Source organism: Canis lupus, chromosome 17, assembly GCF_003254725.2.
Source record: "Canis lupus dingo isolate Sandy chromosome 17, ASM325472v2, whole genome shotgun sequence".
In the NCBI taxonomy this organism is placed as follows: domain Eukaryota; kingdom Metazoa; phylum Chordata; class Mammalia; order Carnivora; family Canidae; genus Canis; species Canis lupus.
This window is the reverse complement of record NC_064259.1, coordinates 31718566-31741906: the sequence shown is the minus strand read 5'-3', so window position 1 is coordinate 31741906 and position 23341 is coordinate 31718566. Positions and strand designations below refer to the sequence as shown.

Here is a 23341-nt window from a genome sequence, read left to right as displayed (position 1 = left end):
AGTCCTCTAGCCTATCCTTCCTTCTGGATCCACTGCATTCCTCACTTCAATGAGCTCAAACACCTCTGCTTTCTGCCCTGAAGAAAAATCCCCAAGGCAAAGAAATAGAGTCTGGGTCTGGCATGCAGGTACAAGGTGGACAGAGAGAACATAGGAACAAACAGATTGTCTCAATAAGTTATTCTGTTCCAGGCAGTATTGAATGGCCATTTCAATCATCCTTCATTTATAAGCCAATTAAGAAAACAGCCCTCACAGAAGCCCAAGGACTACGGACCCAAAACTGGACTTTGGCTACATTTGCTCACACTTCCATAGCAGTAAATAAAAAGCAAGGAACGTTGGGCACATTGCTCCTTGCTCTGAGCTCGCTTTGGCTGGAAGGCAAGGAGGCTCTGTTTTTGCCAGCAAGTGTTTGAATGTAACTGAACTCCCCTGGCTTCCGGGCATCTTTCTGGTGTGTGAACTCTTCAACCTTCTGTCACTCCAACGCTTTCTTCCATTCTCACCTCAAATCCCTGGGAAGCTTCTCAGAAACTTCAAAAGTCACTCACTCAGACACTGCTTTGGTGGTTGGAATATAAATGTTGAAGAGTCTTGACATCTTCTATGGGGATCTTTAAAGAAGACTTCAAAGAAACAGCTCTCCTGCTTTGAGAATTTCCCACATAAGTAATAAATGAAAATAATTCCCCTTTCTGTATGTCTCTGATCTCATCCCGAGGAATGGGTTTATTAAACAGGCCTGAGAGATTGCTGGGGAATCTGTCCAGGGCTCTTAGGAGCTCATGTGGTCACCGGAGTCATTTAACCTCTTCCAAAAGCCTGTGATAATATGTGGACACTGTCGTTTGGAAGTCAGGCTTTATTTGTGGGGGAGGGGAGTAGATTATCATTATTATCATTATCCTTTCACAAGTACTAAATCATTTTTTATAATAAAAAATAAAAAGTCTATTTTTCATGAGATTAAAATCTGAAACAATGTCTTGCTTCTGAATGTGGCATCTTCCCTTATTTAACAGAGCATCTTTATCATACCGTGTGTGTAGGGAACAGGATAGTGTTGGAGTTAAAAGGAAAAGCTTCGAAGTTAGCTAGTGCCAACCCTTCTATTTAAAGATAAGGAAACATAATGGAAGGATTTTAACTTTTGTCCTATACCCTGAAATAGGAAAAGGATTGAGAAAAAAATGAAGAAAACATTCTGTAACTGATCCTTGGCTTCTGTATAAAAATGGAATCATTGTACCTGTCTCATAGAGCTTTTGAGAAGGTTAAATGAAATCATACCTGGAAAAAACATAGCCCAGTTACTGGCACACATTAAGTGCTAAGTAAATGTTAACTGCTAAGGAGATTACTGCAGCTCTGGCCCAGAACAGGGCTCTCAATCCCAGCTGCACATCAGAACTTTCTGAGATGTTGTCTCAAAAACGCTCAGGCCTGTGCCCAGCTGCAGATACTCTGATTCAGTTGGTCTCAGGAGGGGCCCTGTTTCGGGGTGGTTGAGGAATTCACTGGGTGATTCTCAATGTGCAGCCAAGGTTGAAACCCATTGGCCCAGGAGATCCAGGAACAAAAGACAGAACGTGTAGCCTTAGCACCAGGTAACTATACCAAGCAGATGGTAAAGGAAGAGAGAGAAGGAAACTTAAAATACTCCGGTAAGGTTTTCAAAGGTGTTTGAAAATGACATCTTTTGTCAACAGCAAGTTGATAACCAACCTAATTGAAATGAAACCATTAGTAAGGCTCAGCAAGAGTCTTACTAAAAAAAAAACCAATAGCTTTCCTCTGTCAATATGGCTAAGGAGACCACTCCTGGCCACCACTGAAAAAAAAAACCACAGCCAAATTAACAAGAGGGCAGTCATTTAATGCAGAAATCCAGTTAACATAAAGAGACAAAGGTTAAACAACAAGTAAGACATCAAACAATGCTGCATAGTGTCACTGATTAGCTCTTACACAGTTGGTCTGTTCTCCTTGGGATTTGGATTCCAGTACGAAGACAGAGAAGAGACGTCAATTAAAAATAAATAAATAAAATAAATAAATAAGGCAACAGAAGAGGAATCTTCCTGTGACAAGGAACATCCACAAAAAAAATGCACAAATATTTGGTGCCGACAACAACAAGACACCATTAGGACAAGTTCCGAAGATACTGCATTAAAATTTAACAAGCATGGTACAATGACAAGAAAATTATACTCGCTTTGTTATGAATCCTTTTGCAAATAGAAATGACTCTCAGGTAATTGTTATATACAAACTTTCTGAAATAAATGGCAATCATACAAATTTTCCCATTGCAATTTCCTCTTTTTCTAAACCTAGAAATGTCCCATGGCACTGCTCCCTATTTCTCACAGTCAAAGCATAAGTAGTCATTAAAGCACTTGAATCCACAGTAGTCTTGTCCGTAGAAAGGTATGGAGGTTTTGCATGATTTTCTATCAGTCGTCCAGAAAGGGCTGGCAGGCAACAGGTTGGAATGTAAAAGACCGTTTTGTGCTTGGGATCTCAACTCGAATTCCACTACGTTCCTCTCAGGAGCTGTCCACACTGTGGATGGGCCACCGAGTAGTGAACTTGAGCGTGGACAGTCATACCGTGGAGTCCCTGCCAGACTTTAGATGTGCAATCTTGGTCCGGCTAATAAACGGATAAGCGATGCAGAGACCTCCAGCTGCCACAATAAAGCCTAAACTGCACCAGGCGCAAAAGATAGACCAGCTGTAGCCATGTTCCACATCATCAGGCAGGCTATAAATTAGCTTCGGGAGCCGGTTCAAATCATAGGAGATGCTGGCAGCATACGTGCAGAGGGAAATGGTGCAAAATATCCCTAAAAATAATGCAAAGAGAAGAGAATGGCTGGTTACAGTGTTGCCTGCTACAAGGCAAATGCTGGACAGGCCTTTGTGAAAATCAGGTCACCTGATGAGGCGGTCACTCCCAAGTTAGTAAAGGATCTCTAATTCTTGCACTTTAACTTGAATGCATTCAACAAACATTGGCAAAACCCTTATGTGCCAGACTGTACACTACGTATTGAAGGTATAAGAGTAAAGAACACAGGAGAAAATTCTGATAACTTGAATTATTCAGGATTATCCTGCTGGAATGGTATGCATATTTGAATTTATTTTTGGTTTTTGTTCTTAAAACAATGAAATAAAAATTCTAACTATTTTTAAGGAAAAGATCTTCTATAATCACTCAAGCCTAATATAAAAGAGTCTTTGTGTTCCCTTATTCTATACCTGATTTGACACATTTTTATGTAGTTCCACATCATACAGAGCCTATTGTCCTTTTCAATTGCCGTCATCATTAGTATTTATCATGTTCCCTGTAAATATTTTAAATGAATTTTTCATGTGCTAAATTATGTTTTAAGGTACAAAGCGTGGCACATACTAGGGCCTCAACAAATCATTGTGGGTTTTTACAATGAATGAAAAAAAAGCTTTTATTTTTTAAAAAAGATTTATTTATTTATTTGAGAGAGAGGAGGGGGAGGAACAAAGGGAGAGAGAGAATCTCAAGCAGACTCCACGGTGAGCACAGACCCTGATGCAGGGCATGAAGCAGGGCTGGATCTCATGACCCTGAGATCATGACCTGAGCTGAAACTAAAAGTCAGTCAATTAACCAACTGAACCACCTAGGTGCCCCTAAATAAAAGCTTTTAAATGATACAAATTAAATCCAGGATGTTGGAATTGACTAAAGTAGCTAAGTAAGGAGATCATGTACTTCAACCATTCAGAATATAGGAGACAATCTGGGTGACATAAAACGGACAGATCAATTTTATTTTCTTGTACCAACACATGTATGTATAATCAATTAATTGTCCTTCCAGAACACGAAAATCAGAACTCTGATAAAAATTCCCCCCAAACAGTATTTTTAGTACTTAAGTGATGCTCCAAGGATATAGATGCTTCTTTTCCATCGCCATGGATAGGCAGGGATCAGAGTGAGGCAGTTGCAGGAGATGGGTAATAAAAACAGAAAGGCACACTCAGTGAAGTCTCAGAACGTCCAGTTTGTTCCAAGTCCTGTGGATCTCTTCTTCATACTTTGGTTTATCCCAGCATACAACGGAGGTCGCACCAGTTTGCTAGACTATTGCTTTGGGGATGCATTGAGCATCTCCATAGGTAAGAGGGACACAGATTTGGGGACTATCAGAAGTAACAGATTCCCCTTGATCCTTTTAATAGAGCTCTGGGGATCAGAAACACTAACAGAAAACCAAACTCCAAGCAGGCAGCAATTGGGAGGAAATAAAGATGACCTTCACGCCATTTTAAGTGCCAGAACTCGGCCTACACCCAAATGGCATCAGGGCACATTGCCTGAATCCCTTCCCAAATGTGCATTTAGAAAAAGAAATGTTTCCAATTAAAAGGACATTTGATCTGCGATAATTTGATATTTCCTTCTCTTGGTCTAATTCTGTTTTTAATATCCAAAGTAATTCTCTTTTTCCAAAAAGGATAAAATCTTATCTTCTGACTTCCTGCCCCAGATTATTACAGCAAACATATCACTTTGAGCTGTCCAAAGATCATGACAGAAATCATTCTTTTATAAAGGACCAGACTGTTCAAAAAAATAATACTCCTTTGCTTCTTTCAAAACTCATGGAGAGCGAATGTTCTTACATTTACATGGATGTTTTCACTGGCATCACAACAAAGACAAGTCCTTCTACGGAATGTTCATAAAAGAACAACAAGGCAGTTAGAAAAAATTGATCTCTGGAGTATCAACAGGTAAAATATAATAATAGAACAATGACCCGATCACAGGAAAAACAACCCTATTCTGCATTCCACGGTCTGCACAGAGCTGAAGGCCTAAAAGCAAGGCTCTTTACAAGTAATGTTGTTTTAATGACCTCTAAAAACTCGAGTTCAAACTAGGACTTTAATTATCCTTTGATGCCCAAATGCATTGGGCTGAGCTCCTGGTCCCCAGATCTACGAATCACTGTGCGACCTTGAAATTACCTAACCTCTCTGAGTCTTAGTTTCTTCATCTAAGGGGGGGGGGGGGGAATGGGAGACTTGGTTACTGAAAACGCTGAAGGTGTCAAATTTCTGTGATTCTGTTATTCCAAAATGAGGCATGGAGCAAGAACATTCCCCCGCCCCCACCCCCCAAAAAGAAGAATAATGCCATGTATATACTATATCTGCTCCCTTTGATTTTATATATACTAAACGTTGATTTTATTAGCACCTCTCCCTTGCCAATTCCATAAAGTTGCTTTCAGTGAAATGAATTTGAGCATAACTCCACCAGTTCACACGGAATGGAAAAGGATTATAAGAAATAAGCTAACCTGAGGACTTAAACAGAGGATGATTTTCTCTGCTCTCAATGTCAGGAACGATTGCGCCTTCCATCTGTAGACCTCATGGACACCATGAATGATGTCACTGCTAGGAATTTCTGTCTCTTCCTGAGTTGCTGAAACTCCCTAAAGCTAATCAGTGGCTCACCATGAGCAAAAGTTGGGCACTTCATGTCGTGCTTTTGGCTCCTGACCTCACCCTTGGATCTAGCTTGCCTTGTAAACCTAATTGCTCCTTTGCTTCTCTGTATCGCTTATTCATATTTGTTTTATGGTGATAAATATGTATCTCTGTGCGGCTTAAGTTCTTTTTGGAAGAGAGCACTTGTCAAACTCTCATGAAAACCTTCTTTATTTTCTGCTGCCTTTACTCACTCTGCTTAGTTGGCAGGGAGGGTTATTAGGAGCCCACAACCATGCCCGCCCGTCTGCCCTTCCCCTTTCCCACAGATGCTCTCACAGGAATGCCCTTTCCGTGACATGTTTAATTCTTCCAAGATGCTTTTGCAGTTGCTCTCAGAAAGAAGAAAGCAAAGATTAACAAAAAAGCACATGCAAGACTTCCTCTTGTTAGATCCTCACATCTCTCAGAGTTTGCACACAGAGCTGCCACAGCTAGTATTGTGGGATGGATGGGCCTGTTTCTGATTATTACCAGGAGACATACTGAGGGGAGAGAAAGCATCCTTTCCAATGTGCCCAACAAGATTTTGTGAAAGAGGCCTACCCCACTCAAGATATTTTAAAAAGGAAAAAAAAATCCTCACTTCAAAGACACCAAGTATGGTTTAAATGAAGAAACCATCTTTGTTGTAGCTGGATAATTAGTCTTAGGTTGATACTGTGAAATTGTATTTTAGTTCCGTATGCACATATCACAGTACTCACGTGTTTTCTCGGGCTGCCATCTGAAAGTACCAGAACCTTGGGTTGCTGAAACAACAAAAATGTCCTCATGGTTCTGGAGGCTAGAAGCCTGAGATCAAGCTACTGGTAGGGCTGGTTTCTTCCAAGGCCTCTCTCCTTGGCTTGTAGATGTGGTGGAAATCTAGCACCACATTTTACTTGTATCTTCACAATATCTTCCCTCTGTAATTGTGTCCAAATGTTCTCTTCTTATAAGGACACCGGCCATATTATCAGATCAGGGCCCATCCTAATTGTAACTTAATCGCCCCTTTAAAGACCCTATCTCCAAATATAGTCACATTGTGAGTTGCTAGAGGTTAGAACTTCAAGCAGAGGAATTTTGGGAGGGATGCAACTCAGCCCAAAGCATCGTATGTGTGTGTAGTCAATGTATAAAGTATATTTCTATTTCTTTTATAGGTCTTAGCAAGGTTTTACTATTTTAAATGTTATTTAATCAGTTACTCGGCAATTAGTTATCAAGCATCTACTATGTCCCACCCCTGTTCTTGATCATCTTGGAGATGATTTCATGAGTCCTAGTTGGTCTGATATGGTTTGGTTGGTTGGTTTGATATCGCTGTGATCAGGAACCCCATGTGTGTCTTTCCATTCCACTTTCCAGCACACATCTCAGGGCAAGGTAGTAGACACCTCCTAGACTAAAGTTCCACCCAGAGCGTAATAGTGCTGAGCGCAAGGAGTCAACAAAACCTACCGAACAAAACTGAGTTCTACAACACATTGAGTTCTACCAACCTAAGGACCAGGTTATCCCAAGTTATGCCATGCAGAACTTACCCAGAGAACAAGTTCTTGCAGATCATGCTACACATTTGTCAGTAGCAATCTAGTTATTGCAAGGCATGGGGCAGGGGGTTGAAAAGATTAATAAGGTACCACACCTGCCCTCAAAAAGTTCCAAGTCTAGTGGTCCTTCCTGAAGATTCAGGAAAAGAGAAGTCACCTCTCCCTCATTCTTCTCCTAGGTTTTCCTTCCTTTCGGCTCACTCCCTGACTAGTCAGGAGTCCCCTGTGACTACCACTGATATTCGTCAGCCCAGCTTGGTGGTGCCTGGGGATAGAGGCTCTTGGGTCTCAGGCTAGGTCATGGTTATTGTTGGCAGCATCTTCAAAAGAGTGAAGAATTACTGGTTCTGAAAAGCCCTGTATGCAACTCCTTTTCTTATATTAAAAAGCTTTCGACCAATATTCTTAATTAGCAGATACAGGGATATTGCAGAATTATAGCGTTGGAAGGGATCTTTTTGGGGCAGGATGGAAGTAAATTTATGCAGCCATCCCAGATCATCAACCCAATTTCCTTCCCTGAACTCCTTGAGATGCCTGTGGCCAGCTGGCGAGCTGTAATTAGGGGAACTGGGCCCACCCTTCTGACCATCCTCCTTTGATGTGCTTTCACAGTGTGAAAGGAGAGAGAGCGGCTTCACCACGGTTAGCCCGCTTGATAAATAACACAACTGCAACACCCAAAGGCATAAACATTGATTTTTTTTTTTTCTTCACTCCTTCAAAAGATGGCCTGCCCATCATTCTGGTCTCTGCTCTTCCAGCAAAAATGCCTCATGCTACTTTCACACAGATTGCTCAAAGAGCCATTCCTAAATGAACGGACAAGACTAATAGAAATAGAAAAAACTTTAAAAACATAAAATAGAAGAGGCACAATCTGCAATTATTAAATCTGAAAAAACATCCAATCTTCTTCTAAAAGATGGCAGCAATCTTATTTCATGCAAACCCTGACCTGATGTGACATGGGCTATTTATAGTCCTTATTGATCCCACTTCGTGTGAATATTCATATGTTTTCCAGCAGAAATGTTAATGGACTTGATTTCAGATCCTGCTGAGGGTGTTAAATAACCTAAAATCTATGCACCATATTTGCCCTTCTAAAAGAAAACTTGAAAACCCTGAATTCCAAAACACAGCTGGCTGCCAGTGTTTCAACTAAGGCACTAAGGACCTGTGGTTTTAGGTCATAATCAGTGGGTAACCTAGACAATTCCATATATCTACTACAATGGTTTTTTGGTTCTGTTTTTTCACTTTCTAATGCATTGAAGTAAAGGAAGAGATAACCAAACATGGGCATTGACGGTCCTTGTGCTTTGCTGGGCAGCCTGGACCTTTCTGTCTGTTGTCACAACTCTCTGAGCCCTGCCAGTGAGGGTTATGCATCCAGTGGACAGTGAGGCCCCATGAAGGGAGGCCCAAGCTTTAACCAATTTTTGAGATTCCTAGTATTTTAAAAGATAATAAAACAATAGCAATAGCAACCTGTTATGTTTTAAAATGCTTGTTTTAAATAAATGAACCCTCTCAAATATTTCTACACATACTGAAATTATTTTTTTAAAGATTTTATTTATTCATGGGAGACACAGAGAGAGAGAGAGAAAGAGAGAGAGAGAGGCAGAGACACAGGCAGAGGGAGAAGCAGGCTCCATGCAGGTAGCCCGACATGGGACTTGATCCTGGGTCTCCAAGATCACGCCCTGGGCCGAAGGCAGGTGCTAAACCACTGAGCCACCCGGGCTGCCCACATACTGAAATTATAATCGTTATGATGATACCACCATGGCAGTCTAATACAATCCATCTTTGACTATTGATGGCAATAGACTTTCACAGCAGCCCAGGAGCAGAAGGGGAGCTAGAAGATGTCTTACTCCCTCAGTCCTCCACCTGTGCCTCTTGGGTCATTTGTCTGTCACCTCGGAGGCCACAAAGTCAAAGGGCCACACGTGGGGCCCCGAGGGGAGGTGAGGTCCACCCCAAGTCCTGCTGGAAGGCCCTTTGAAAGGCCACAGGGGAGAGGAAGGGGAGAGCCCCAGCACCGCGGGGCCCACATGTGGGTGATCAAGAGCTGTCTGTAAGCAATAAGGCAGAAGGAGGAACACTGTTTCAAAGTTTCCATTTTAACATCTCAAACTGTCACATCACTGATGCTCTTCATTGAAGGTTTGGCTAATAAGTTCAGGCGGAGAATGAAGATGCCAGCGCATTAGAAGCGGCTAAGTTTAGCATCAGAAATCTGTGGGAGAGATGCTGACAAGGGCTGCTGAAGACACTTCTGCTTCATTAAAGTCAATTCTTTTAACCCTTAGTTGCTCTCCTCTGCTGCTACCACACTGCGAACATCCTCCAGCTAATTCATCTCAGGCAATGGATTCACGCAGTGACCCGGTATTTACAAAGGAGAGGTAAAGGCAGTATTTGAAACAGCAAAAAAAGAAAACAAACCTCTCCAAACGCTACGGTCAGGGAACGATGAACACTCACAGCATTTCCATCCCCTGCAAGAGCGTGCAGCCGTGCGGTGCTGCCCAAAGCAACTGAGTAGAAGAACAGCGTAACAACACAGGAAAGCTTATGGCCGGTATTAGATAGAAACCGGGAAGACTAATGGTTGCAAGCATCTTTTTTTTTTTTTTTTTCAAATGAGGCAAACTCATCAGTGAGATTTGGTCCAGAATAAGAAAAATATTTAAACAACCTAAATTGTCAGGTGGTGGGATGTACAAGAGGATTTTTCCTTCATTCCAAAAATGTGGCTTAGCTAACCAAAAAGCAAAGAAAGCAAAACAATGTTAGGTTGTGTCTGTTAGTCCTTCAGGACTGGTCATCAAACTTCAAGTTTATACGTCTGGGGTTTGTTTTTGTGTGTTTTTGGGGGTTTTTTTTTTTTGTAGTTGTAGGGTTTTTGTTACAATGGCTATTGTTTTGGTCGTTTTGTTTTTGTTTAACAATTGCACAGGGGCTTTTTTTTTTAATTTTTAAAATTTATTTATGATAGTCACAGAGAGAGAGAGAGAGAGAGAGAGAGAGAGGCAGAGGGAGAAGCAGGCTCCATGCACCAGGAGCCCGACGTGGGATTCGATCCCGGGTCTCCAGGATCGCGCCCTGGGCCAAAGGCAGGCGCTAAACCGCTGCGCCACCCAGGGATCCCTGCATAGGGGCTTTTGATGATAAATCCTTAGGATGCCTGAGCCAGTCTGGCTCAGAGTTACAGTCCATGTGTGGCTCAGAAACAAGGGCTCAGCAGGGAAAGGTGGGGTACTTGGCTGCGAGCTCTCCTCTGTGCCCCCCTAGTGCTCAACAACCACTCTCCTCTCATTTAAAAACAGACCAGCTTACAGCCTTCTCAGGAACTCTCACTGGCCCTGGCTTTTATGGTCCAGTGATTTATTTTACAGCTGATAATTGTTTTATATCTAAGAGCATCCTAAATTATTTATATGTTACCCATATTAAAGTATGTTTTAAAACCATCACTGAGGCTAGCCTGTCTATAGTTCCCCTCATTTCCCTGACAAGGGGATGTGATGTGGGCCTTTGCAGGGTTTGGGGGGAGTGACTCTGCGGTTCTTTGATGGATACAGGAGCAAGAGTCAGGAAAATGGGGCCTCAACTAACAAAAGGAGGGAAGAAAATGAGTAAGATTTTTCATGACCGTTATGCCCCAGCAGAGACTCAAAGGAATCCTCTCAGCAGACAGGCCTCTCAGCTTCTTTGCTGTCTTGACCCACCGGTTCTGTAAATTTCTTTTTACATGAGGGACCCAATGTCTTGTCTTGAGGGTTCAAATCCTCCTCCCAAACCTCAGGAACTAGAATTTTAGCCTCCCTGTGCCACAGTCCTGGTGCAGTCACCAAAGTCTGGAAAGCTTACATTGGTTTTCTGTTCAGTCTCTTCAGGGGCCCTCCAATTTTTGAATACTCTGTCAGGGTGCTCACAACAATGACCCACGTTACTCAGAGGGAGGGAAAGGCACCCATGGTGGTTAGCAGAAAGGGCCCCTTCTAGGTCTCGGGTTACTTAGGCCTCAGATCCGGCTGACCAGAGAGCAAGGCGCCACCTACCTGTCAACTCCTAAAGACAGACAGAAAAAGATGTCAGCCAATGTTGGCAAGTACAGTTAACACAGGAGGGCATAAGCAAGTGAGCGGCCAGTAAGTGAGAAGTGCTAGCAAAACCCGTCATGGCCACTTGGGAAACTGAACTCCAGAGAAGAGGAAACAGGCTTGTTCAAAATGGCTGCATATCCAAAGTCGTATTAGCTCAGATACTGAGTATGCTTGTGAAACCGCTCACTTGGCATTCACTAATCACTAACATGTTAATTATTTTGTGAAGGAGCCGAAGGAAAAAAGATTTCTTCCCTGTAGTCACTGTCAGTGTTAGCTGTCAACTCAGCTCCTGACTCCGTTTTTAGACTAAAGCAACTTCCACTGGCTGATCAAAAAGACCACAGTCATGTTTCCACACACCAACCTTCTTCCTATCCCCTGCTTTAAGATCAAGTCTCTCTTCTGCTCAAAACCTTCTGGTGGCTTCCATTACCCTTAGATTGAAATCCAAACCACTGGCTGCATCTCCTACCTCAAGAGGTACTATCCTTCTTCTCCCTGCACTCCAACCACACTGGTTTTCTTTCTGTGGCTCAAAATACCAACCCATCCTTGCCTATAGGGTTTGGCTTACCCTGTAGCACAGTCCCAACTGCTGGCTGCTTTTCACAATTTAGCTGGGAAATCGCCACCTCAGCAAGGTGTTCCCCGAGGCCCCTATTCCACCTCATTTGTTTTCCTCACAGCTTTAATTACTATCACAAGTTATTGTCTCTGTCTCCCCACGTCAGAAAATGAAGGATTCCATCTGCCTTATTCATTGTGTCTCTAGTACCTAAGTAGTGCCTGGTAACATAGTAAGTCCTCATAAAATACCTGTGGAGTAAAATGAATGAAACGTTTTGTGTGTAAAAATGACCTCAAAGGCGCCATCACTAAGTGAAGTACTTTGAGTTGACTTTCAACCCAGGAGGTGGTTGTGCTGATCACTCTCTCTCTGTGGGCTCCTGATAAGCAGTGGCCAGTGCTAGCCAAGAGTCCAGGCCAGGGCCAGGGACAGGGCATGAAACAGAGCCAGGAAAAACAGAGCTGGCTCATACGGAGACTAAACCCAAGACATTACCATCCAGCCTTCCAACGGGCCACGGTGGAGAAACCAGGCCTGTATTATTAACCCTGATGTTTTCTTTAAATTCGGTATTACCCACCAAAGCCAAATGACCTCTGGTTGCTTTTTTCACAAGTGAAAGCAAAATTAACAGAGCGAAGCTACCCCATGCAGAGGACACCTTCACTTTCACCCGGAGAGATGTCTGAGGTGCTCAGCATACCTGTCATGAGGAAAAGGAGTCCAGCCACGTGTTGGGTCAAGCTTTCCTCCCAGAAGAAACTGACTGTGGCCACAATGCAGCCGCAGAGCAGGACGGCTACAGCCATGCCGAGGAAGCCAGCAGTGATTCTTCTCAAATCTACTCTCGAAACACAAACATTCAAAATGAAAAGCAGAAACAGCAAAGTTAATGAAAACTAGAGAATGAAGAGCTTTGTATACGCTATAAAAACTAGTAAGTGGCACAGGCAGTCTTGGGGTCTGTGGGGCTGGGGTGGTTTGAGAAGTCTCTCCCCAGGCATTCCACAAGAGGACAGATGGGATCCAACAAATTCAGGGCCCAGAGTCTACCTTCTCTGAATCTACAGAGAAGTCTGTACCATGAAGAGAATAGACCAGAGGACAATGCCAGGGCCAACTTAGGTAATAGAGAGCAAGTTACTTAGTAAATGGAGAAGGAGGTAGGGATGAGAAATACCTTTACTTTCCTTAGAAGAGCAATGAGAATACCTCTTACCACCACTGCAGTGGCTACACTTAATCTGGCTTTGGAGAAAGAGCCTACATAAAGTATGCTGCAGTGAAATATGGTTTTACCTGAGCACCACGGGTACCAATTATTTTATTTGTCTTTGTCTGTCACAAAGGCACAATCATGATCCCTGGGTCAGAAGCCCATTCCCTCCCCACATCTGAGGCAAACAAGAGATGGACCAACTACATGTACCTGGACATAGTTTCACTCTGACTGCTATCCTAAAGCAGCACTCTGATTGCCCACCCTCTGCTATTTTACTTCTATTTTCTTGGTTCCTTTTTTTTTTTTAATGAATTAAATTTTAAAAACTGTTAGGTAAATATGTATGATTCTTCCTAAACAATAGAGCCCAAGCATAGATCTGCTGCCCCAGAAGCCAGTCAACAGCTCTGGGAACACATGGACCATTCCTTTCTTTTAAAGGGGTTTCTCATTCCAGCTCAGAACATCTATATGAAAACAGAGTATTACTACCTAGAAGAGGAAGTGTAGACACCTCAGACTACAGGTCAGGAGCAGAGATCATTTAAAGGGGCTGAGTTTAATGTTTAGGGGATAAGTCATTTTGTGACATCCACATCTAAGCAGGGGAAACGTCATAATATGTTATCTCAACTTCCTAAATTCCCTGTGGTTTAAGTAGTAATTCTATTGTCTACAACCATTAAAAGGCACAAGGTTCAGATAAAATTCACATAGGATTTATAGTAGTACCAGACATGTTAAGCTTATCTGGTAAACATGGTACAGTTCCCCAAATGTGACTTTCTTAGAAAGAGCTATGCATGCAAATGCTGGAACTATCTTTCTATAAGAACCTCAAAAAAGATAAAGAGAGCTCAAATACTGTCTTACTCGGCAACAGCAAGCCACAAACTCCTCAAGTAAAGAAGTGATGTTCTTTCCCAGGTTTCTATGTTGACCTTTTCTCACCACACTTAAATCCAGTGACTACGTGGCTTTCTGGACTGTTGATTAAGGCAAAGAATTCCAAACATGCTCATAAAGAATTCAGACATAAAAACACTTAGATAAAACTCTAACTCAGATCTGCTCAGAATGCTTGTTAAGATCATCCAACAAGAAAGAATTTTCAGGAAGTCATACTATTAAGAAATAAACCACATTTTAGCCAATGACTTTCCAAGTGCTAAATTTGCCAATCATAATATGTTTGACGTAAGACCTCTACTATAGCAGTATTACAAGAGCTTCCATGTTCATGTTTGTAATTCAAAACAGAGGCTTTTGATCTGCAGAGATTTCCTCACCAAATGAGATTCTGCTTGGTTTTCTGCAGTGTCCTTGGTCACCAAACACAATCGCCAATGTCCTTCCTACTTATTTCATTAGAAAAATGACAATGTCTACCTCTGATTAGGGTCTAGTATTTTGCTTTCCTGAGTCATCCATCAGCAGGCAGCATGAATCAACAATTTTCGGGTAAATATCATCTCTCCTTAGTGTCACTGCATGATCCTTTCTAGATTTTCACATTTTTCCTGACAGTGAAAAAGAGTAGTTCCCATCGTCAAGATATCCTCTGATGACAGACATCCTCTGGGAAAATTACAACATACACTTATAAAGATATTTTAGTGGAAAGACCAAGATCTGAGATAGACATGGTAGCTAAAATGAATATTGGATAAACAAAACAAAACTGAGAGTACCTAAAGTATAATCTCCTTGGTTTACTAAGACCAGTGGCAGAGCAGGTCCTTGTACCGATGACTTGGTAGAGGAAAGATGCAGGAGGCCATTTGTGTACAGATGCCACCAGGGCAGAAACACACACTGTCCTATCTCACACAGCCTCAGGCCTGATTTTCACACATTTGATCTGTAAACAAGTTGTGACTGCGGTTGTGACCACAGCACAGTGAAATGCCTCTCTGAGTCTCCGACCAAGTCAGATTGGGCCCATAGGCCCACAAGTGATCAGCATAACATCTTTCGGTTCAAACCTGAGAGGGCTGGTGGGAATACTTTTTGTTCAGAAAGACACCATTTCCTCTCTGACCCTTTCCCAGAAATACTCACGAAGCAGGTGCCATTCATCTTGCTGAATTGTCTTGGTTAAATTGAAAGGAATGTTTCGTAAGCGGATTGGCTGAGAAAAGTGGTACTTGATAGCCGTGCATCTCTGCGCAATACCTTGAAGGAAATAAGAAATGCGATTTACTAGTCTGTGTGGTTTTTTTTTTTAAGATTTTATTTATTTATGAGTGACAGAGAGAGAGAGGCAGAGACACAGGCAGAGAGAGAGCAGGCTCCATGCAGGGGGCCCGACGTGGGACTCGATCCTGGGTCTCCAGGATCACACCCTGGGCCAAAGGCAGGCACCAAACCACTGAGCCACCCAGGCGTCCCTAGTTTGTGCATGTGTAATAGAATTTCGGAGACCTATGGCAGAGTAATGTGTCCTAAACTGGGTTGAATGGGGGGAAGGGATAGGAATCTCTCAATGACTCAATAATACAGGCAAGTCAGAGCAGTAAAAACCTAAAACATGATATAAAATATTTTTTTAAATAAAAAAGTATTTATTTATTTGAGAGAGAGAGCAGAGCAGGAGGGAGAAGCAGAGGGAAAGGGAGAAGTAGGTTCCCCAGTGAGCAGGGAGCCCAACATGGGACTTGATCCCAGAACCCTGGGATCATGACCTAAGCTGAAGACAGATGCTTAACCACCTGAGCCACCCAGGCACCCCTGAAATAGTTTTTAAAATCAGGTTTCACTTTTGAATATATTAAAATTGATAAGGATCTAAATTCTTCTAATTGTTTTTCAACATTGAATTTATAGTAACTAAACACAAAACACAGGCAAGGAGAAATGGCCTAAAAGTATACAGATGGCTGGGGGAAATGAACTTAAAATTTTAAGTTAACCCCGATAAATTACATGTGCCTGAACTTGACCCAATCTCAAACTCTCAAACAAGTTGCATCAAAAAGTTCATTCGGAAGTGTGTTATTTGGAAACCAGAAGACACCATTCCATAAAGACAACCTTCAAAGTTGGTGGTTTAGGTGTGATTCAGTCACCAGACAAACCTCAAGAACCTATTTAACTCCAAAGCAGCTGATGTATTTCCTTTTTATTTTATTTATTTATTTATTTATTTATTTATTTATTTATTTAATTTTATTGGAGTTCAATTTGCCAACATATAGCATAACACCTAGTGCTCATCCCATCAAGTGCCCCCTTCGGTGCCCGTCACCCAGTCACCCCCATCCCCCCACCCACATCCCTTTCCACCACCCCTTGTTCATTTGATGTATTTCCTTAATAAATTTTACTGACCTAAATTCTGGGTGCCAAGAGAAAGAGTAATATTAAAGGTAGAGAAGAGGGGGGAAAAAGTAGAGATGAGAAAGAAAAAAACTTTCTCTACCTTTCATGGTTGCATGGCCAGCTCTAGGTACAGTATTTTGAAATGGCAAATATACCCGTTGCTTTATCTGGTGCCTTCTCCTACCCTTCCTCCCAACCTATCCTTTTATTGCATAAATAAATATGGGCTGATTTTTCCCCTGGAATCTTCTGAGTCCCATAATTCAGCCTCAACCCTATGATAATGCTAGCAGCAACTAAAAAGAGAAGAAAAAAATCCTCATAGATACAAATAATTGATGGGAGTTGATGAACTATAGAAATAAAGTGAATTTTTTAGAAATCAGACATTAAAAGGGGGAAATTCACATTTGAGCACAGTCTGTATCATGAGCCCATCTCTGATGTGAAATCACCTTTAGGATTATCTTCTTTAAAGGGTTTCTCACACAGCAGTATTCATTAAGAATTAATGGGTAGCTAGTTAAAAACGTAGATTCCTGGATGGACCCACCCAAAAATGCTCTAAATCAAAAGATTTGGGACGGAGCCAAGAAGCTGAACTTTAACAAACATCCCAAGCAATTCTGAAGCAGGCTGTCCTTGAATCTCACTTCTAGAAACCCTGCCCAAGACACTCTCCGCTTTGGGGAAGATTTTAATTTTTTTTCTTCATGAAACCACAGATTCTCCCAAAGTTCAGAGCTCTTATACTGTACTCTGTGTTTTTTTTCAACATGAGTCCATGGAATCGGTTATGTGGTCTAAGGCATATGAGTTAGGTGTTTACATATAAGTTAGATGTTTATAAGCCATAAAATGCCTGTGCTTGCGAAGAACAAACCATCTGCTATGAGAATACTAGCAGATAATACACTGCAAATGTATTATTATCTTGCATCTATATTTTTCAAAACTGTCATTCCACTTGATAGTCATCCTCAAGCTGACCTTGAGACTCCACGTAATCAGGGAGTGAAGGCTAAGGCAGAGTTTAAGACTAACCCAACATACACGCAGAGCCCACCAGCAAAGACTGGGACTTCTTAGTTCCAGGCAAGTAAGGACATCTCTGTCCATCAGCTTCACATGAAACTAGTCAAGCAGAGGCTTCAGGGGTCACAGATGACAAAGAATACAGACTTTACAGAATTAAAGAAAGATACTTCTTTCTTTAACAACACAAGCTGACAGCAATAATGTAAAACAATAACAAACCCTGAGGAAGAAGAATTTAATTTCTAGAGTTGCTACCTCATATTATTTTAAATACTGTTTTCTTTTTTTAAGATTTTATTTATTCATTTGAGAGATAGCAACAGAGATAGTGACAAAGATAGCAAGAGAGAGCATGAGCAGGGAAGAGAGCAAGAAGCAGACTCCCTGATGAGCAGGGAACCTGACACGGAGCTCGATCTCAGGACCCCAGGGTCATGACCAAAGTCGAAGGCAGATGCTTAACTGACTGAGCCACCCAGGCGCCCAAATACTAGGCTTTCAACAGAAAAGTACAAAACACACAAAGAAACAAGGACATATGGCCCAAGGGTAAGGAAAAAGTCCATCAGTAGAAACTATCATCGAGGAAACCCAGATGTTGGACCTATCTGATAAAGACTTTAAATCAGCAGCTTAAAATATGTACAAAGAACTAAAGGAAATCATATCCAAAGAACTACAGGCAAGTATGAGAATGATGTCTCACCAAAGACAGAATATCAGTAAAGTGACAGAAAGTATAAAAAGAAAAAAAAAATGACTGAAAAGTCCACTAGAGGAATGGAAGAAATAATCAGCAAACTTGAAGATAGGTCAATTGAGATTGTCCAGTCTAAAGAAAATGAGGAAAAAAGAGTAAAGAAAATAACCAGAGCCACCAAGAACTGTGAGACACCACCAGTCATACCAACGTGAGTATAATGGGAATCCCAGAAAGAAGAAAAGAGAAAAGGGGGCAAAAAGAATATTTGATGAAATAATTGTCAAAAATTCTCCAAATATGATGAAAAACATGCATCCTTATATCTGATGAACTACAAATAAGATAAACTCTATAGTGAGCCACACCCAAACTGAAAGCCAAAGAGAGAATTTTGAAAGAAGCAAGAAAAAAGCAACTTATCACATAGAGGGGTTCCTCAAAAGAGTAGAAGAGATTTCTCATCAGAAACTATGGAAGGCAGAAGGGAGATGATGAATTCAAAGCACTGAAAGAAAGATAATCAGGAATTCTGTATGCAGCAAAGTCATCCTTCAGAAATGAAGGAAAAATAAGGCATTTCCAGCTCAACAAAAACTGGGAGAATAAGTCACTAGTCACTAGATCTGTCCAATAATGAAGACTAAAGGGAATGTGAATGAAATGAAAAGACAGTAACTGAGTCCACTTGAAAAAAAAAAAAAAAGACTATTTGTCAAGGTCATGACATGAGTAAACATAAAAGACAGTATAAATGTATTGTGTGTTTTGTAACTTTTTGCCTCCTATCTGATTTAAAAGATATAAAGCATTAACCAATAATTATAAATCTGTGTTGAGGAACATACAACGTAATTTGTATGATAATAACTGTGCAAAGGACAGGAGAGGGAATGGAGCTGTAAAGCAGCAAAGCTTTTATATATAAATTAAATTCAGCTGGTATTAACCCAAACCAGATTGTTATAAATTAAAATGTTAATCGTAATTCACAAATAACCACTAAGAAAATAACAAAAAATATACATAGAAAATAAAACGAAAGGGAATTTAAAAGGTTACTAGAAAACATTTACTTAACAGAAGAAGATAGTACTGGAAAAGTAGAAGAACATACAAAAAAGAGCAAAATGGCAGACCTAAGTCCTCCCTTATGAGGAATTACATTAAATTTAAATAGATTAAACATTCCAATCAAAAGACAGAGATTAGCATTATAAATAAAACAACATGATCCAACTATATGATGTCCACAAAAGACACACTTTAGATTCAAAGACACAAATAAGCTGAAAGTAAAAGTATGGGAAAATATATACTATGCAATCACCAAAAGAGAGATAGGAATGGCTGTCCTAACATCAGACAAAATGAACTTCAAGAAAAAAATATGTTACTAGAGACAAAGACATTTTAGAATGATAAAATGGTCGATCCACTTGGAATTTACAAAATTATAAACAGATATGCACCTACCCATGAACAGAGCCCCCAAAATATGGGAAGCAAAAGCTGAAGGGAGAAATAGACAATTCAACAATAATAGTTGGAAACTTCAATATCTCACCTTCATTTTTTTAAAAGATTTTATTTATTCATGAAAGACTCAGAGAGGGGCAGAGACACAGACAGAGGGAGAAGCAGGCTCCCCACAAGGACTCGATCCCTAACCCCGGAATCACACTGGAACCAAAGGCAGACGCTCAACCGCTGAGCCACCCAGGCGTCCCGTTATCCCACCTTCAAACATGACAAAACAACTAGACAGAAGACCAACATGGAAACAGAAGACCTGATCAATACTTTAAAACAATTAGAGAAATAGCCATCTATAAAACACTCTACCCAACAACAGCAAAATACACATTCTTTTTGAGTGCACATACAGGACAGACCACAAATCTCCAGGAGAGACCACAAATCTCAATAAATTTAAAATTATTAAAGTCATATAGAGTATGTCCTCTAACCATCCTTCAATGAAATTAGAAATCAATAACAGAAGAAAATTTGAGAAATTCACAAATTTATGAAAATTAAGTAACACACTCCTAAACAACCAGTGAGTCAAAAAATAAAATCACAAGAGAAATTTAAAAGCACCTTAGTGAAAACAAACACCAAAATCACAACACACCAAAATTTATGGGATGCCGCTAACATGCTTAGAGGAAAATTTATAGCTGCAAATGCCTACATTAAAAAACAAAGTGTCAAATCAATAACCTGTCAACCTTAAGAAACTAAGGAAAGAAAAGCAAACTAAATCCTAAGCAGAAGAAAAAAGATTATATAATTACAGTATAAATAAATGAAATAGAGAATAGACAAATAGCAAAATCAGCAAAACCAAAAATTAGTACTAAGATTAATAAAATTGACAAGTCTTGGGTGCCTGGGTGGCTCAGATGGTTAATGTCTGCCTTCAACTCAGGTCATGCTCTCCAGGTCCTGGGATCAAGCCCTACGCTGGTCTCCCAGCTCAGGGGGGAGTCTGCTTCTCCCTCTCCCTTTGCCTCCTTCTACCTCCCCCCACCAGCTCGTGCTCTCTCTCTCTCTCAAATGAATAAATAATATCTTTAAAAAACAATAAAAAATAAAATTGAGGGCAGCCCGGGTGGCTCAGCAGTTTAGCGCTGCCTTCAGCCCAGGGCCTGATCCTGGGGACCCGGGATCGAGTCCCATGTTGGGCTCCCTGTGTGGAGCCTGCTTCTCCCTCTGCCTGTGTCTCTGCCTCTCCCCCGCCCCCTCTCTGTGTGTCTCTCACGAATAAATAAATAAAATCTTTTAAAAAATAAAAAAATAAAATTGACAAATCTTTAATTATACTAACCATAATAAAAGGAAGGCTCAAGTAACTAAAATCAGGCATAAAACAGAGGATATTACCAATAATCTTATGGAAAGAAAAAGAAGTTTAAGAGAATACTATGAAAAAATTATATGCCAACAAATTATATTACATAGATGAAGTGGAAAATTTGTAGAATGCCACAAACCACCATAAGTGGCTCAGGAAGAAAAAGAAAATCTGAATAGATCTATAATAGGTAGAAATTGAGTTAGTAAATAATTTATTAAAAATCTTCCAGTGATGGGGCATCTGGCTGGCTTAGTCAGTAGAGCATGCAACTCTTGACCTAGGGGTTGTGAGTTTGAGCCTCACCTTGGGTATAAATTACTTAAAAATAAAATCTTTAAAAAAGAAATATTCCAATGAAGAAAAGTCCAGGACCATATGTCTTCACAGGTAAATTTTACCAAATATTTAAAAATTAATAATCATTCATAAAACATTAAAAAAAAGAATTCCCAAATCAATGTAGAAGGCCAGTATTATTCCCGAAACAAAACCCAAAAACATCACAAGTAAAGAATAATTGAAAATATTCCTTATGAAGAGGTATGCAAAAATCCTCAACAAACACTGGCAAACTGAATTCAGCAATATATAAAAAGGATTGTACATCATGACCAAGTGGGATTGATGTCATGAATGTAAAATTGTTTCAACATATGAAAATCAATTCATATAATTGACCTTGCCAATGGAATAAAGCACAGAAACCACAAATTCATCTCATAGATGCAAAAAAAGCCTTTGACAAAATCTATTTGATACTCATCCACAACCACATGAACCACATTAAGAAAAAAAAAAGTATGATTCCTTCCATTAAGTAGGTAGAAAAATCCGAAGTTCAGAGATGTTAAGTAACTAGCCTGAGGCCATAATATTGCAAAGTAGTAACACATGTACTGTTCCCCAAACTTTGCATACTACTCGCTCAGGAAAATTCAAAATCCTTAATCTTTTGAAGTGCATCTTAATTGTCAGTGGTTAGAACTGTCGTTAGTAAGCAAACTATCGATTTGAAGTGAAAAAACACATTTTATCAATTTAGTAACAACATACGCTCTTGTGGAAACAAAGCTGATTACGAATTGAGACAATTACGAATTGTCTATATATTATCCATGCTTCCCAATAACTGTTATCTGGCGCCTGCTTGGGCTCCGGGGGTGACTGGGTGACTGCATCCTACCTGCATGGCACAGAGGCTGCCCAGTGCTGGGAACGGGGTGTGGACTGGGGCTGCCCCTAGGACACCCCCGCTAGGGACGTGCATGGCTCCTTTCACATCGCTGCGGGGCTCCCGGGGCTCACGGCCTCAGCCCCTTGCTGGGAACAGGTAGGATCCCGGGAGGAAGAGCCGCAGAAAGGAGGTAGGCAGGGGGCCAGGGCTCCCTTGCTTCCCCGGGGGCATCCGGGCTGCCAGGAGTGAGGTAAGCTGTGCTCGGAGCCAAATTACCTTTCCTTCCCACTAGGCTCCCAGGCTAAATTTAAACTGCCAAGCGCTCTGAAATGAGCCGAGAAAGGAGGTGTGGAGGGTGGCTAGGTCTGGACTGTGCGGTTACAGGGTAACAGGCTGCATTCAACAAGCCGCGGCCTGCGGCCCGGGGTGAGCCCAGGGCATCTCAGCGGAGTTGGCAAGCGCTCCTGCGCTCCATTCCCTGGACAGACGATTAGAGACTCGAGGCAGAATCAGAGACGGCGGGAGCCGGACAGACCAGCAGCAGACTGAGGCCGGCCTTAGCTCTTTGATGCTCTTGTTCTCGAGCACTTGTTCTGCTGCCATAGCAGAAAGTCCAATAGACCCGAAGGGGTGAGTATATTACGAAGGTCTGGCTTCCTACAGCATACACTTCAAACTGACAAAATGAAACTTGACAAAAATCACACAGGAAAAGACGTGGAGTTGCTTGACAGCTTGCCAAAGGCGAATTAGGTCCTTTATGATGAAAAGACCAGTGTGCGCATCTAACGTGGATGGCGGTAAAGACGGACGTTCCATGCAATGTTGTGTTAAAGAGTGATACTGTGAAAATCCACAAGGAGGCATTAGATTCAAATTTTTTTCAAAGCCATGCATGCAAACTTTGAAATTAACTGGCTTTCTGGGCATAGAGAGCAATGAATCTGGCTCCCTGCAAAGGAACACAAAAAGCATGAGCTCATAGCACCAGATGGCATCACACAATGGGGCGAAGAAACACGCAGAGGGTTGAAAAGAACAAGTTGTGATCTATATTTAGTGATTAATTAGCTTCTTAAAGGGCCAAGTAGAGCCACTTTAATGATGATATAAACCACAGAAGAAGATACATAAATATGCCGCATGGAGGTTAGGCATGGGTCTGGTGAATTTCTATTGTTTCTGGTGCTTAGACAGATGAATCAAATTCTAAGCTGGGTTACAGAAAC

The 23341-nt window shown here is 41.2% G+C and overlaps 1 protein-coding gene across 2 annotated transcripts in view; it reads right to left on the bottom strand.

Moving 5' to 3' along the window:
* Positions 1–1858: 1858 nt before the first annotated feature.
* Positions 1859–23341, bottom strand: part of TMEM178A (transmembrane protein 178A) — a 50213-nt gene continuing 28730 nt past the window's right edge. Inside the window, exons 1-4 of one of the 2 annotated variants that reach the window (XM_025454089.3) lie at positions 22122–22360; positions 15078–15191; positions 12498–12635; positions 1859–2854 (exon numbers count right to left, since the gene is read on the bottom strand). In XM_025454089.3, coding sequence (XP_025309874.1) covers positions 2613–2854; positions 12498–12603 — 348 coding nt within the window. In that variant the 5' untranslated portion in view covers positions 12604–12635; positions 15078–15191; positions 22122–22360 and the 3' untranslated portion in view covers positions 1859–2612. Of the gene's footprint in view, positions 2855–12497; positions 12636–15077; positions 15192–22121; positions 22361–23341 lie in introns of those variants that run through there. The other variant, XM_025454087.3, reaches the window with a different exon arrangement.